Below are 16,862 nucleotides of genomic sequence, written 5' to 3' on the forward strand. Positions count from 1 at the left end.
CTATGGGAGGAATTTATTTTATAGTTTAAGTCACTAGCAAGTGGTCACAAGATTTCTAACTTCCCCTATAGATAAGATCACTATTGTGAAACCCAAGATTAGTATTTGAGATATTTTTCAGGCTTTGCATTCTGCTGGACTAACTGATACAACCCAGGCTGGTGACCCATACCAAGAGACTAATTCAACTGGTCCTGTGACCCCTACTCAGGAAGTGACTCAGCATAACTCACTGCACAAAGACAGTTTTGACACCTCTATGATTTCATCCTTGACCCAACCAATCAGCAGCACCCATTCGCTAACCCCTGCCCATCAAACTATCCTTTAAAAACCCTCATCTCCAAATTCTCAAGGAGTTGGAATTTAGATGGGAGATATTTGAGAAATATTTCCTCGCTCAGTCACTCTGCAATTATTAAATTCTTTCTCTGCAGAAACTCCTGCTGTCTCAGTGTATTGACTTTTCTGGACAGGGGAAAGAAGAGTCTGGCTGGGTGATAACATACTGAACACTTAAACTTTGACTACTGTTAAGTATTTCTTTTAATAGGGGCTCAACTATACTTTAGCAAAATAAACCTGGCAGCAATACAGACAGGATGAATTTGACAGAGTAAACCTCGAAGTAGGGAAAGTAGGGAGAATAGTTGCCAATCTGTTGTAGTAATGAGGGGCTGGCTTTTAAGTCCAATGACATGGTTTCAACAGTCCATCCAGAGAAAATAAAATGAAAGCATGAACAAAAGAGAAGAAATGTGTGACATTTCAGTATATATTTGTTCTCTGTCCCTATTCCTGGCATACAATTCCTAAAACCCTCAGAATCTCTGAAATAAGTATCTTTTTGCATGTTAACAAAATGACCAATGGCTGGGGGCTCCCAGACCGATCAGGATGGGTGCTGCCAGGGGAACCAATGAGATAATTAAAGAGTTGGAACTTTCAGCCCTACTTCCTAACTTAGGAAGAGGAGAGAAGGGCTGAAAGCTGACATGATCACAAATGGTCAACAATTTAATTATGCATCCCTACATAATGAATCTCCATAAAAACCCAAAACAATAAGGGTTGGAGAGCTTCCAGTTACTGAACACGTGGAGGATAATGCATCCACCACAGAGGGTTGTGGAAACTGCACCCCTTCCCACATACCTCACCCTATGTATCTCTTCATCCAGTTGTTCATTTGTATTCTTTAAAATATTGTTGAGCTGGGCATGGTAATACACACCTGTATCTCAGCTACTGGGGAGGCTGAGGCAGGAGGATCATTTGAGCCCAAGAGTTTAAATCCAGCCTGGGCAACATAGCAAGACCTAATCTCTTTTTAAAAATTAAATAAAATATTGTCAAGTGGGGCACAGTGGTGCACATCTCTAGTCCCAGGTATGTGGGACACTGAAGTGTGAGAATCACTTGAGCCCAAGAGCCTGAGTTCAGCCTGAACAACAGAGTGAGACCCCGTCTCTTCAAAAAACAAGAAAAATTATCTCTCTCTCTCCATATATATATATAGTTAAACAAAAATTACAGGAGGACATTGTTTTGGACTAAGCTCCTGCACGAGGCCCCAACAGATCACACTAAAAATCAAAGTGCAGACAGAACCAGAAGCAACATATAGTTCTCTTCCCCTTTGCAGTCACTGCTGAAGCAAGAGTGGCCAACATAAAGTTTAATCCCTTTGTGACTTCTGACTGAAGCAAGAACCACAAAAGGTGTTTCAATGCACCTTCCCACATTCATAGAACGATTATGTCTTCCCCTCTTTCCTAAGAGCTGAGACAGAAGTACAGCATTCATTCCATGCCCATCCAAAAGGATGATAAATTTCAGATTGTGCAAGGACACTATAAAGGTCAGCAAACTGGCAATTTAGTCAAAGTTTAGAGGAAGAAATATATCATCAACACTGAACAGGTGCAGTGGGAAAAGGCTAATGGCACAACTGTCCATGTAGGCATTCACCCCAGCATGGTGGTTATCACTAGGTTAAAATTGGACAAAGACCACAAAAAGATCCTTGAACAGAAAGTCAAATCTCACCAAGTAAGAAAGGAAAAGGCCAAAATACAAGGAATAAACAAGATGAGAAGATGCAGGAATAAAGCAATCTTATATACAAACTTTCACTGAAACTGTTGAAATGGAAAAAAAAAAAAATCAAAATGGAGTCCCTCATGCTGAGTTCATCAAACTGAAAATGAGTTATCAGACCATCCAAGAAATCAGGAAAGGGATAACACCCTAATTTCCCAAATAAGCCAGTTTCAATTGGTATGATAATGAGGCGCCCTGTCTTTAACAACCCCCCCTTTTTTTTCTTTTTTTTAGTAAACCTCTCCTACGGTGCTGTCTTTAATCCTTACAACAAAAGGTAACCTGAGGTAATTTGATGTTAACCAATCAGTTATTTCTCTATTGTTCTGCACTGCTCCAACCTTACTAGGAAAGTAACTTTGAAAAGACCAATCCACTTTTTATTCTTTGTTTTTGCTTTCTTCAGTCCCTCTCTGCCTATAAAACTAACCTCCTCTGCTCAGTTCACTGAAACACTTGTTTTATTTTATGGAATGAGGTATTGCTCAAATCTAAAAATCAGAAATAAAACCAATTAAGATCTTTGAACTAAACTGTTGTAATTGCTGTGATTTGTAATAAATTGGCAGTAAGTTAAATGCTTCCCTGAGTTCTGTGACCCATTCCAGCAAATGATCAAACTCAAGGAAGGGGTCGTGGGAATCGTCCCGCCCCCAATTTACAGTAAGTCACTCAGAATACCAGAGGCCAGGGGACAAGCTCAGTGGCTCATACCTGTAACCCCAGCACTTTGGGAGGCTGAGGAGAGAGGACAGCTTCAGGCCAGGAGTTTGAGGCTGCAGTGAGCTATGATCATGCCATTGCATTCCAGTCTGTGTGACAGAGCAAGAACCTGTCTTTTAAAAATATATATATATATTTTTTAAAGTACCAGAAGGTGGGACTTACGACTGGTATTTGAAGTGGAACGGTAGTTTGCAGGACTGAGCCCGTAACCTGTGGGACCTGACTCTAACTCCAGGTAGATGGCGACAGAATTGAACTGAATTATTGGACACCAAGCTGGTGAGAATCAGTCAATATGAAGGGAAACTGGTCACACACATGGTCACAGAAGTGCTCTGTGTTGTGTGAGTACAGGAGGAGAAAAAACAGGTTTTTAAAAAATTATACAAGAGATAATAAGGACTTAGATATAAGTGGTAAAGGAAAATGGTAAAAAGGGAAGGATAATGGTTGAACTTTGAGGTGGCAAGGCCGCTGAAGCGATTCTTTAATGAGGAAAAGTATAACATCTTCCTTTTCTTTTTGCCTCTCACCATCAACTTAAAAAGCTACAAGAAATCTAACACTCAAAAAAAGATCTGACTACAGCTGTGAAAAAGGTAATCTAATGTCTTACTGAGACTGTTAACAGACAATCTAAGATTTCAGTCAAGTTATAGGTTAAGACATTTCTGAACAAATTAAGAGTACAAAAATTTAATAAATATACTGTAAAGCTGTGAGAGATGCCTTGAAAAAGAACAAAAAGCACTACCTTTATATAGTCAAATTTGAGACATTCTGCATTCTATATTCTCTATACCCTACGGAAGAAAATGAGCATATGGGTTAAGAAGAGATCTGCAGTCTGACTACCCGTGCTCAAATCCTGGTACTACCAATTACTATGAGACTTTGTACAGATTACTACAGCTTTCTGTAAGTAGGTTCTCTCACATTTAAAACAGTCATAATACCAGTACCTAAATTTCATGGGTAGTTGGTATGAATTAAATACATATTCATCACTCAGAAAAGTACCTGGCACAAAGTAAGGCTGAAATAATTGTTGACGATTAGGATATTGTATCCCCTCTTTAAGAAGACTCTAATAAACTTCAATGAATTCTAATGAATTAAAAACTCTTAAGAAATCATATCATTAAGAAACACATTTAAGTGTGGCTAACCCAAGTTCTCTTAGACATTTTTGGCAATAGATTAATAAAATCTATTCCCATCCAGTCATACAAACTGTTGTTTGAAAAACACTTTGGAAAATTCTGGACTATGGGTAAGTGACACCATCTTTTTACTTGTAATAAACAGATGCCATGGAAGCTAGAGAAATTTACTGAAGGATATTGTCACACAACTGACTAGAAATTTTAGTACAGTTCCCAAAAGTTCATATGAAGCACACTCATAGTAAATGAGTACTATTGAATTCTGAGGGTACAAGGTTAAAATACAAAGGTATGTATTAGAGGGTCAGTAACTCTGCTTAGTTTTCATAAATCCCTAGCTTTTCTAATTTCATATGTAACATGAAATCAGTGTATTTATGCTTTGATGTTAAAAGGAATGCTGCTTTTGTAGACTACAGCCAAAAATACTATAGGATACCAAGAAAAAGCTTATTTGAATCACAGGAGTAGCAAACAAATGAATAACATAACTCCCTTCTTGTAAACCCAAACCTACAAAATGATACATTTTAACAAACATTCATAAGACAATTAGATATAAATGTGGAAATCTTTAAATAATTTACCAAAACATATATTGCTCAAGAAATTAAAATATGTAAAATTTAGATTTAAAAGAGACAAACTTATATAATCAATATTTGCTTTAAGAAGAATGATTTTTACAAGCACTTTTTATAGTATTTCCTGGTAAGCAATTATGATTTCTGTACCTATGTTCTTTGTGTTCCAATAGCTGACAGTCTCTACATGTCAGTCTATCACATGTTTCACAGAAAAGTTTCAACTGTTCTTGTTTGTGTACAGGGCAGAAAACAGGGCGTTGACCAGATGCTCCGACAGACTCTGTAGCAAAATAAAACAAATATTTTTTAACTAAACATAAAATTTGTGTCTAGTTTTCTAAATTCCTATTGATGTTGCTATCCAAAGTTTATAAAGAATAAGTAGAAAATGCTATGGGGGTAAAAGAGGGAAGTTAATTGTAATCATTACAACTGCATCTATCTTACCTGAGACATCTTCTTTCTTCCTGATCAAGTGATCTTTAGTAAATTTTACTCTTTGATGTGCTTCGATACATGTCTTACATAGCCACTCTCCACATTCTACACAAAAGCCAACTGCACTTGCATTGTCTTCACAACTAGTACATACCTAAAAGAGGAAATAAGTACTAATCTAAATTAAATATATAAAATGTAGATCCAAAAAATAAAAAGAAAAAACTTGTTCTTAAATATACTATTTCACTGTACACAGAATAAAATTATTTTGTTATCCATTTATCTTCAACAAAATCCTTTTCCTTACAGATAATTCATGTAGGTAAAAATCTAAGTCTCAGAACACAAAGTCTGTGGAGATTTGACTTTTTTTTTTTTTGAGACAGGCTCTCGCTCTGTCACCCACGCCAGACAGCAGTAGTGCAATCATGGTTCACTGCAGCCTCAACTTCCTGGGCTCAAGCAATCCTCCGACCTCAGCCTCCCAAGTAGCTGGGACTAAAGGCGCACGCCACCACGCCCGGCTAATATTTTTATTTTTTGTAGAGATGGGGTCTCACTGTATTGCCCAAGCTGGTCTCGAACTCTGGGGCTCAAGCAATCCTCACACCCCAGCCTCCCAAAGTGCTGTGATATCAGGCATGAGCCACCATGCCCGGCCCAGATTTGATATTTTAAGTAATAACTTTAGTCTCATTTAACTAAGTTTGAGAGTATATAAGAAAGCTATCTTTAACTTTCTATTTGAAACAGGAATCCACAGAACCACCCTATATTACTTAACTATCCAAACATGCTTTTCTTACAATTTACAGTTTGATATCAAGATAGGAATATAAAGAAAAATTGAGAAGCATACCTGTTCTGATTTTTCATCAGAACTGCTAGGAGCTTCAGATGTGTCTTTCACAAAATAATTATCCACAAGGTCTATCTGTCTGCATTCTTGGCGGCATACTGGGCACCGTATTACACCAACTACAACATAAAATAACAACATTTTAAAATATTCTTCAGGAATAAATAAATAAATTGTGCATGATGTCCATATGGGAACATTAATTCATCACAGAGAAGACCAAAGAAATGAGCATCAAGAACTCAGTAAAATAACCCAGCGAGTTATTCCATTTGGGTAAAAGTGATATTCTATTTAGGAAAAGAAAAAACAAGCATTATGATGCCTCCCAAAAAGTGCTTCCTCATTACAATATGTAGTTAGCTGAATAATTGCCCCAAAAGAAATTCAGATCCTGATCTTTGGAATCTATGAATATTAATTTACATGGCAAAAGGGACTTTACAGATGTGATTAAGGCTCTGGAGATGGTTTGTCCAGCGGGTCCTAAATGCTATCAAGTGACCTTCTCAGGGGGAGCAAGAGGAAGACAAGACTACAGAAGAGTGGAAGGCAATTACAGTAACAATGGACACAGGGAGTAGAGTGATGTGCTTTATAGATGAAGGAAGAAGCCAGAGGCCAAGAAAGAAAGGCAACCACTAGAAGCTGAAAGAGACAAGGAAATGGATTTTCTCCCAGAGCCACCAGAAGGAACCAGTCCTGCCACCACTTTTGACTTTAGTCCAATGAAAGGGATTTCAAACTGCTGGCCTCCATCATGGTAAGACAATAAGACAGGTGCTGTTTTGAGATACCCAGTTTGTGGTAATTTTGTTACAGCAGCAACAGAAAACTAATACACAATCTATCATCTTATAAATTCTGACTTGGTTAGAGATACTTGAATACATGCTAATATGAGAAGAAAGATCATCTGTGCCTTCACCTGCTAGTGTTTTAGGACTTATCAGAATGGATAAACTGTTGAGGTAACACACAGAGGCTAAAAAAGGAAAAATAGGACCAGAGTCGACACAATAAATTGACTACATGTCAGCCATGAAATTGAGAATACAGTATAAATGACACAATCCATACTTTCAGGAAGGGTTCTAGATTCACCCATAATTTTTATAGTTTATAATGTACACAACTACAGAAAGTACCAAAGACTGGGATATAAACTGAGTCCCCACGAGTTGTGTGGTACACAAACTGAAGTACCATATATAGTCATTCTGATGGAATATGAAAACATAAATAAAACTTATCATTCCAAAAGAAGGGTGAGGTAGCTCATGCCTGTAACCCCAACACTGGGAGTGGGACGATCACTTGAGCCCAGGAGTTTGAGGCCAGCCTGGACAACATAGTGAGATGCCATCTCTAATTTTAAAATAAAATAATAATTAAAAAATAACTTGTTATAGATTTAAAATACAATACTGTTTTTTTCAATATTTCCTATTTTACCAAAATATGGTATAAAATAAATAACAAGATCTTGGTCAAAGGAACCATACAAAACAATTTTCAAACCAAAGGAAGAAATAGTCAAGTGAAAAGAAAGGGGAAAAGGAAAAATATTTTCACATTTGGGAAAGCATGAATTAAAAACCTCTTAAGAAAGTGTATTATATAAAACTACAAAGAAGTATAAGTAACTGTAGGGACAAAGATCTGAGAGTAACTAACCCTTCTTAGAGTGAATCAGTTAAGTTTTCACCAAAAAGATAACATTTTAATAGGGTCTTGAAGAATTAACATGAATATACTAGTGTGTAAGAAAGGGTTTACTTGGCAGGCCTGGGTTGCTCAAATGCTGCACATTCCTTCTTAAGAAAGGCCTGTCTTCAGGACTGGCCCTTTACAGGTTCCTGGGAGATGACCTCTGAGCCCGTGGAAAATTCTGCCTGATAAGAGTATTTTTGTATACCTGAGGCTTTAAGCCATACCGTGTTTGACCTCTGGGTGCACTGGAGTCCCAGTAGCTGATTATCAGTCCTGTGGGGGCTGCATGGCAATGAGACTGATCTCCAAAATCTAGACACCAAGGCTCAGGTGAGATTCTCTGCTTGGCAATACTCCCAGTGTATTGTCCCATATTGTTGCTGGGGACATCTGAAAGCATGGGTCTGCTTTCTCTTGGACTTTGCACCGTGTATCTTTTCTCTTTGCTGATTTTAGTCTGTATCTTTCAACTATAATGTCTTCAACTAAAACAAAATGCAACCATAATAAAACAAATTTTCTCAATCCTATGGGTCCTTCTGGTGGATCACTGTTCCTGAGGCTAATCTTGGGGACCCCCAACCCAACTAAGAAAGAAGGAAACTGATAATAGCAAGTACAAAGTTTACAAATTAAAAGAAAAAAGAATAGGACGCTACAAAAGACAGCAGAAAATATATCTATCTTTCCTTCTAGCTATATGTATATAATTACATCTATGTAAAATACTGAGAAAATTAATGAGAAATTTGCAACATCTAAATGAAGGAATATTTTTGTTGAAGGACACAAAAAATGGAGAGACATTCTATGTTATAAGCAAGAGAGATTCAATATTCTGAAAGGATCCGTTCTGTGTAAATGAATTATTCCATACAGTTCTATATTACACTTTCTGAAACTCAACAAGTTAATTCTCAGATTCTTATAAATTTCCAACTCAATCTAGCAGGCTGACATCACAGCTTATGGAGACAAAAATTCATCTTCTTCTTAGTCTAAATCATCACTAAAATGATATTAAGGAATTTAGAGGATTAACACAAGATCCAAAAAATGAGGGTGAAAGAAGGAGCAAGGCACATATATCAGTACGTAAGCAACTTTAGCAAATTTAGATGAAAAAGAATAACTCAACAGTACAGAAGAAACCCAGTCCGTAGTACATAGGAATAACAAGATACACCTGAGTAAGACTTAAACTTGCTGAAAAAAATTTCAGAGAAGCTTGGAATTCAGTCACGAGGCATGAAGAAGTCCCAAAGAGACACAAGGGGATACATGCAAGTCTACAGACATCAGCAAACCCCACTCCTATACTGATTACTTACCTCTGACAGATTACTCAGTAGCCAGGGTATCTTACGCCCAAAACAAAAGAGTTGAAGGTTCTTTAGGGATCTTGTTGCTATCTGCTTCCATATTTACCAATAAATTTTAAAATTATATAAATGTCTGCTCTAAAAATGAGAGCTGGCCAAGTACAGTAGCTCACACCTGTAATCCCAACATTTTGAGAGGCCAAGGCGGGCAGATCGCTTGAGCCCAGGATTCAAGACCAGCCTGGGCAACATGGCAAAACGCTGCCTCTACTAAAAATACAAAAATGAGCCAGGCATGGTGGCATGTGCCTGTAGTCCCAGCTACTTGGGAGGCTGAGGTGGGAAGACTGCTTGACTCCAGGAGGTAGAGTCTGCAGTGAGCTGAGATTGCACCACTGTACGCCAGCCTAGGCAACAGAGATCCTATCTCAAAATAAAATAAAATAAAATGAGAGCCACTTTACATTTGAGTATGTATTCCCCTTATAGGTGGTGTACATCAGATGAGTGTGCCAGACTTAATCACTCAGTCCTAGTTGCTATGATGAGTTCTGATCATTATACAAAAAAACTGACACCCAGACTCTAAAACCAAAGCTACTGACCAGTTTCATGCATAAAGTCCCTAGAAGTGATTTCATCAATTCAAAACTCAAGTTCTAAGAGACCCATTCATACTTACTGAATTCGTTTCTTTTAAATGTCAATTTACTAACATTTTTATTTGGGGATGAGGGGTCAGTGGGAGATGAGATTCTTTCTAAAAGGCTAAAATACACAAGTCTACAAAGTAGTTTGTCTTTACAATGTTAAGTGGAATTTAGTTTCAGTAAGTTGACTGGTGGACTTCCATTCAAGATGAGTGATTAAGCAAGTGTGGAAAGACCAATTGATTCCCTGAACTCAAACACAGAAATGGCTAAAACATAACAAATTAAACCATATTTTGAAAAATACTTAACTAACCCTGGAAGGAAGAAGAAAATATTTTGAAGTGCCAGAAACAAAAAGAAAACCCAAAGCCCAAGTGGTGAGGAACTGATGCATGTGGGTCACAGGAGTTATTACAGTACCACTGCTGGGAACAGGAAAACAAAGTTTAAAAGGTGAAACTCAACTCCCTTCATAAAGCATGGAGCACGCTTTTAGTGTCCTACAGCCTGAAACCCTTGTCAATCCTAGAGAACCCCAAAAAAGCTGTATGCATAGATATAAATATATTACCAAAATGTGTACCATTTGTACAGGATACAGAAATGCCAAGTCAAGAAACTAACAAAAAAGTTGTCTGTAACCTTACAAACACAAAACCATCTCATGAGAACACCTCCCAACCCAGAGCACAGTAAGGACTCCCACTGAAGATAGGTTCACACAATAAAACTTCAATGCACATGAGGAACCCAACATCTCAGTGTGAGTCAACAAACACGATAAACCAAGAAGTAACAATCTAGAAACCACAGATTTTAAATGAATAGATAAAGCAGTCTGAAAGATTTCAAATATGTATGAAATTGTGATAAAGGGCCAAACAATCTATGAAACTAGGTAGATCTGAAAAAGAAATAAAATAGCACAGAATAAGCTCAAAACAGGTTAAATGGTAAGCAAGAGACAACTGAAAATTATCAAGATAGAATACAGATATAAAAGAAATCATACAGAATTTGTACAGATAAAAGAAAAAATAGACACTGCAAAAGAGAAGGTAAGAAAACTAAAGAACTAAATGAGAAGCTCTACCGTAAGTCAAATAAAAATTCATGGAAGATAAGCAATAGAGATGCTATTTAAAGACATAATGAATGAGAATTTTCAAAGAAATGAGCCCTCAAGACTGTAAGCCAAGTCCTGAGTGGGACAAACAGAAACAGCTAGATATACTATAAGAAAACTAAGAAACAAAGAGAAGAAACTCTTAACTACTAGAATGAAAACAAAAATTACAGTTATAGAAGGCAATCATGCTGACAGCAGACCTCACCAGTCAAAGGCAATACCAAAAGATAACAGGAATAATATCTTCAAAGCATTGAGGGAAAAGAACAGTCAATCTAGAATTCAATAACTTAATAAAACTTTACTCAAGAGTAAAAGCAAATAAAAAATTTTCAGACATGAGTATTGCCCATTTCTATAAGAACTAGTAAAGCGTAACGTCAAACTATATAAAATTGCCAATATTAAACCACTTACGACTTGCAAATATGGCAACTTTATACAGTTCAACCTAATATTTAAGGAAATGGAAACATATTTAGAAGTGAGATGCAAAAAGCAACTAGCGAAGATAACAATAAAAGTTGTTACTAAACGTGCATGGCCTAAAAGTAAATATAAAGATATATAACTATTAGTTTGGGAGATTTTAAAATGATGAAATTAAAATATCAAACTACAATAGCTTGTTATATTACAATTAGACTTAAGTTTTAGAGAGTCATTTTACTTATAATATGAAAGAAAAATTAAGGTATAAAATGTCAATTAAAAATACAGTAAGGCCGGGCACAGTGGCTCATGCCTGTAATCCCAGCACTCTGGGAGGCCAAGGCGGGTGGATCACGAGGTCAGGAGATAGAGACCATCCTGGCTAACACAGTGAAACCCCATCTCTACTAAACATACAAAAAAAATTAGCCTGGCGTGGTGGCGGGTGCCTGTAGTCTCAGCTACTCGGGAGACAGAGGCAGGAGAATGGCTTGAACCCAGGAGGCAGAACCTGCAGTGAGCCGAGATTGTGCCACTGCACTCCAGCCTGGGCAACAGAGTGAGACTCCATCTCAAAAGAAAAAAAAAAAAAAGTAAAACCTTGCTATGACATAGTAACTGAGGACCTGGAAGTTGAATCACATGAAATACAGTCAAGTTGTTGTAAAGTAAAATAATCTGTGCAACCCTGCTCCCCTAGCCAATAATAAATTTCAGAGACTAAGTTCAGTGCCATGCTGACACTGCAGCTTTGTGGGCTATACTTTCTGAGAACAACTGTTCTGAAATACCAACAAGAATTCTAAGAATCTCTGTTAGTTGATGTCATTTTTTCAGCTTGGCTCATAAAACTACTAGGGATGTGGGAACTCTCTGTCATGCCATGTCCCTTGCCTGATGTTTCCCAAGCCAACTTTGCTCTTCCCTGCACTTCTGCCCTCACTCAAATAAGAACTTTAATCTGTCCATTTGAGAATGAGGGCTGTGCTGAATCAGGTTCTATTCATAACAAAATTGCATCTAAATTTGCATTAATTACAAGGTTTTACTATAAGATCAGTTAACTCTTGTTTTTTTGAGACTGAGTTTTTTTTTTTTTGAGATGGACTCTTGTTACCCAGGTTGGAGTGCAGTGGCACTATCTCAGCTCACTGCAACCTCTGCCTCCCAGGTTCAAGCTGTTTTGCCTCAGCCCCCGGAGTAGCTGGAATTACAGGCGTGCGCCACCACGCTCGGCTAATTTTGTATTTTTAGTACAGAAAGGGTTTCTCCATGTTAGTCAGGCTGGCATCGAACTCCAGACCTCAGGTGATCTGCTCACATTGGCCTCCCAAAGTGCTGGGATTACTGGCGTGAGCCATTGCACCCAGCCAGATCAGTTAACTCTTTAAGAAGTTTATATGTGTAAGTGTATTTAGTCCTCATAGCAGCCTTGTAAAGTAGGTTCTATTATTATCCCCACATTAAAGGTGAAAAAATTGAGGTTCAGAGAGATCACGAAACATTATGAAGTTCATGTGGTGATGTAAATGCCAAGATCTGAAACTAGTATGTCTGTGTCTATGGCTCATGCTCTTAAGAATTATGCTAAACTGTTTCTCTAATTAAAATGCTGGTCTATTAGTAACAAAAGAGACTAAACTAAGTCAGTATTAAAGGAAATGTAGAGGATAAATGAGAGTATCAATTGGACTTAATAAATGACTGTATGATGAAGGAGTACTAAGAGTTACAATGAGGAAATAAATTAGAAATTCTAGATGATTCCCAAGTTCCTGGTGTGGGTAATGCATAAATTTTCAGCCAGAAGTATAATAAGTTTTCGATAAATGGTGTTTAACTAACATATTTCTGGAGCTGAAGGGCGTGGAGGGAGCCACCAGCATGTAAATAACTCAAATGTGAAGTGCAGTTATGACTGCTGAGGAAGAATATTATCAAGGACAATAACCCTTGCTACACCAATATTTACAAGTCAAGCAGAAGAAAAAGAGCTCTCGAATTTAGGAGACAGCTTTCAAACATTTTCAACTGCAAACCACAAGAAGTACACTTTACATCAAAGGCCAGGACACAAATACATATCTGTCTGTATAACTAAAACAAACACGAGTCAAACGGGGTCAACTACTTTTCCATTAACCATTTATGATTAACTTGTTACCACCGTACCAATTTACTTTTAAAATTACATAATGTGCTTAAAGTCAGCTGACTCTCAGCATGACCTAATAATCTTCTCATTTAGCCCTAGCTTCTCTTTCCAATACTCTCAAGCAGTCACTCCAAAGCTTCAGTCATCAACACCACTCTAGTTTCCCTCAGAAAATAATGAAAAATTACAGATATATTTTCAGGTAGCAATGGGAGTTGAGAGAATTTATACCTACAGCATCTCATTACTTAAGTCAGAGCCCAGTCCAAATGATGAGAGAGTCCTGTGAGATAAGTGGTGAAAGACTGGAATGAATTATCCAAAGAATAGGAAAAAGAAACTGGAGGGAAACAAGTGGTGCCAAAAGCCTCAAACTGGAGAAGTATAACCCTGCCTAAGTCTAGTTCCTCTCTCCACCATGCACCTATCACTTACTCATCTCCATTCCCACCCTATGTGCACACATTAATAAGGGCCTAGAGAGTAGAGTGGTGGGAGAGGTAACAGCAGGAGCAGTGCTGCTGCTGGGGCCTGGGGCCGATCTGTCTGACTTCCTGTCTGTGCCTAGCCCATTCGAGCTGCAGCCATGTCTGGGGATGAGATGATTTTTGATCCTACTATGAGCAAGAAGAAAAATCAGCAGCAGCAGTCCTTTAGTTAGAGGAGGAAGGGGATACCCAAACAGAGGAAACCCAGCCCTTAGAAACAAAACAAGCGGAGCCAGAGCCAACTGGGGACAAAGAATTGGAAGCTGATGAAGAGAACACTAGGGAAAAAGCTGCTTCTGATGATCTAGATGACTTGAACTTCTTTAATCAAAAGAAAAAAAAGAAAAAAAACAAAAAAGATATTTGATGTTGATGAAGCTGAAGAAGGTGTAAAGGATCTTAAGATTGAAAAGATGTTCAAGAACCAGCTGAACCAGAGTATGACCTTAATATTACGCTTGGCAATAAAAAGAAGAAAAAGAAGAATGTCAAGTTCCCAGATAAGGATGAAATACTAGAGAAAGACAAAATTCCAGAAGATGAAGATAGCAAAAACGATGACGGTATCTCATTCAGTAATCATACAGGCCCTGCTAGGGCAGTCTCAGATACACATAAGGAGCTACTGAAGTGAGTGTTCAACACCATAAGGGAAAATAATCCAGATATGGTTGCTGAAAAGGAAATTTGTCTTCAAACCTCCACAGGTCATTTGAGTAGGAACCAAGAAAACTTATTTTGTCAACTTTACAGATACCTGTAAACTATTACATCATCAGCCCAAAACATCTTGCAATTTTGTTGGCTGAATTGGGTACCAGTGGTTCTACAGATGGTAATAACCAACCTGTAATCAAAGAAGATTCCCACAGAAACAGAAGAAGTATTCAGAAGATATATCGAGGAATACTTTACTTTTCATACATGCTGATCACCCGACACAAACCTGCAGGAGACTCAACTCTGCTTCTTACAGTGAGCAACTTATTGTTGATATTCTGTTGCAAGTACAAAACCAGTTTCCAGGTTGTCACAGGCAAGCAAGCACTGCTCTGTGCCAAAGTTAACTAATTTGCTAATCACTAATTTTACAATGTGTGTTGCGGAGATGTGGCGGGACAGGTTTGTCTTCAGAATGGATACACTGTTGTATTAAAAACCAAGATTAAAAAACTGCCAAATTCTTTGATGAGTGGTCGGTTGGTCTGAAATTCTTGCAAGATGCCGCTGTTCAAACTGTCGACATAATCACTGCCTCTTCTCTCTCTGAGAGATGTGATATGGGGTAAGGAGGTGTTTTTCAAAGTTGTTCATTGGCATCTGTAAGATAAATCAGTTCTTATAACAGTGCAAGAAAATTAAATTTAAAAAATAGGGATCTAGAAAGCAATATGTATTTGCTGAAAGGAATGATGGCAAAAAATAATAACTATGTTCTGGAGCAACAGGTCACTGATCTTTACTAAAGAAATTTTATAGCAATGGAGGTAGTGGCAGACAGACATTAGCATGAGTATGGGGAGCTGAAGATGTGAAATGCTGAGTATGTTGCCCATTCTTACAAAAAACTTGGCAATGAACAAAAGAGACAAAATGACCTGTCAATAATGGGAGAATAAAGAATGCTGCTTTATACAGGGAAAACTTGGAGATATGATACAGAAAGTAACTAAAATAATTTATAATAAAAATGGCTTAAATCCTATAAAATAGTATCACAGAGTAACACATATTTAGATAATGTCAGTAAGTATTTCCAAAGTTAATTTTATCACTTAAGAATGACGCTGGCTTAAGGTGAAGTCATAGTCATAGTCATATATGGCTACATATATGCACCTACAATCGTATACGAAGAACACTAATATCTGTTATAATAAACTAATATAATAACTAATATCTATTATCATAAAACTTGTTGGTATTCTTAGGGCTTCTTATATTCTTGAAGATATACAGGAATACCTTGTTTTACTGCATTTAGCTTTATATCGCTTCACAGATACTGAGTTTTCATAAATTGAAGGTTTCGGCAACCCTGCATTAACCAAATTAGTAGACACCATTTTTCCTACAATGTGTGCTCACTGTGCGTCTTTCTGTTATATTTTGTTAATTTTTGCAATATTCCTAACTTATAAATTATTATTTATCTATTTTGGTGACCTGTGATTTCCGATCTTACATGTTACTACTGTAATTGTTTTGAGGTCCCACAAACTGCGCCCAACAAAAACAGCAAACTTAATCAATAAATGTATTCTGACTGTTTCACTGATTGGCCATTCCCTGTCTCTCTCCCTCTCTCAGGCTCCCCTACTGTCTGAGACCCAACAATATTGAAATTAGGCCAATTAATAACCCTACAATGGCCTCAAAGTGTCCAACTGAAAGGAAGACTCGATTCAGCAGGACTTGGTCAATAACAACAACAACAACAACGTCAAATATCTCCCACATTAAATTTTAAAAAACTAGAAATTATTAACCTTAGTGAGAAGGCATGTCAAAAGCTACAACGAGCAAATGCTAGGACTCTTGTGCCAGTTAGCCTAGTTGTGAATGCAAAGGAAAAGTTTTTGTTTTGTTTTGTTTGAGACAGGGTCTTGCTCTATCACCCAGGCTGGAGTGCAATGGCATGAACACTGCTTGCTGAAGCTTCAACTTCCTGGGCTCAAGTGATTCCTACCTTAGCCTCCCATGTAGCAGGGACCACAGGCTCATGCCACCATGCTCAGCTACTTTTTTGATTTTTTTTGGTAAAGACAGGGTCTCATATTATTGTCCAGGCTGTTCTAGAACTCCTGGGCCCAAGCAATATTCATGCATAGGCCTCGCAAAGTGTTGGGGCTACAGGCATGAGCCACTGTGCCCGGCCTGGAAAGTTCTTGAAGGAAATTAAAAGTGATAGTCCAGTGAGCATATGAATGATAAGAAAGAAAAGCAGACTGGGCACAGTGGCTCCCACCTGTAATCTCAGCACTTTGGAAAGCCAAGGTGGACAGATCACGAAGTCAAGAGATCAAGACCATCCCGGCCAATAAGGTGAAACCTCGTCTCTATTAAAAATACAAAAATTAGCTGGGTG

The 16,862-nt window shown here is 37.7% G+C and overlaps 1 protein-coding gene and 1 pseudogene across 1 annotated transcript in view; one reads left to right on the top strand and one right to left on the bottom strand.

Moving 5' to 3' along the window:
- Nucleotides 1-16,862, bottom strand: part of TRIM33 (tripartite motif containing 33) — a 115,057-nt gene that overhangs the window by 58,903 nt on the left and 39,292 nt on the right. Inside the window, 3 exon segments of the mRNA XM_017869780.1 lie at nucleotides 4,730-4,862; nucleotides 5,030-5,174; nucleotides 5,883-6,001. Coding sequence (XP_017725269.1) covers nucleotides 4,730-4,862; nucleotides 5,030-5,174; nucleotides 5,883-6,001 — 397 coding nt within the window.
- Nucleotides 13,843-14,845, top strand: LOC108528001 (eukaryotic translation initiation factor 2 subunit 2 pseudogene; annotated as a pseudogene).

The sequence above is a fragment of the Rhinopithecus bieti genome, unplaced genomic scaffold, assembly GCF_001698545.2.
Source record: "Rhinopithecus bieti isolate Rb0 unplaced genomic scaffold, ASM169854v2 scaffold_3040, whole genome shotgun sequence".
Lineage (NCBI taxonomy): Eukaryota > Metazoa > Chordata > Mammalia > Primates > Cercopithecidae > Rhinopithecus > Rhinopithecus bieti.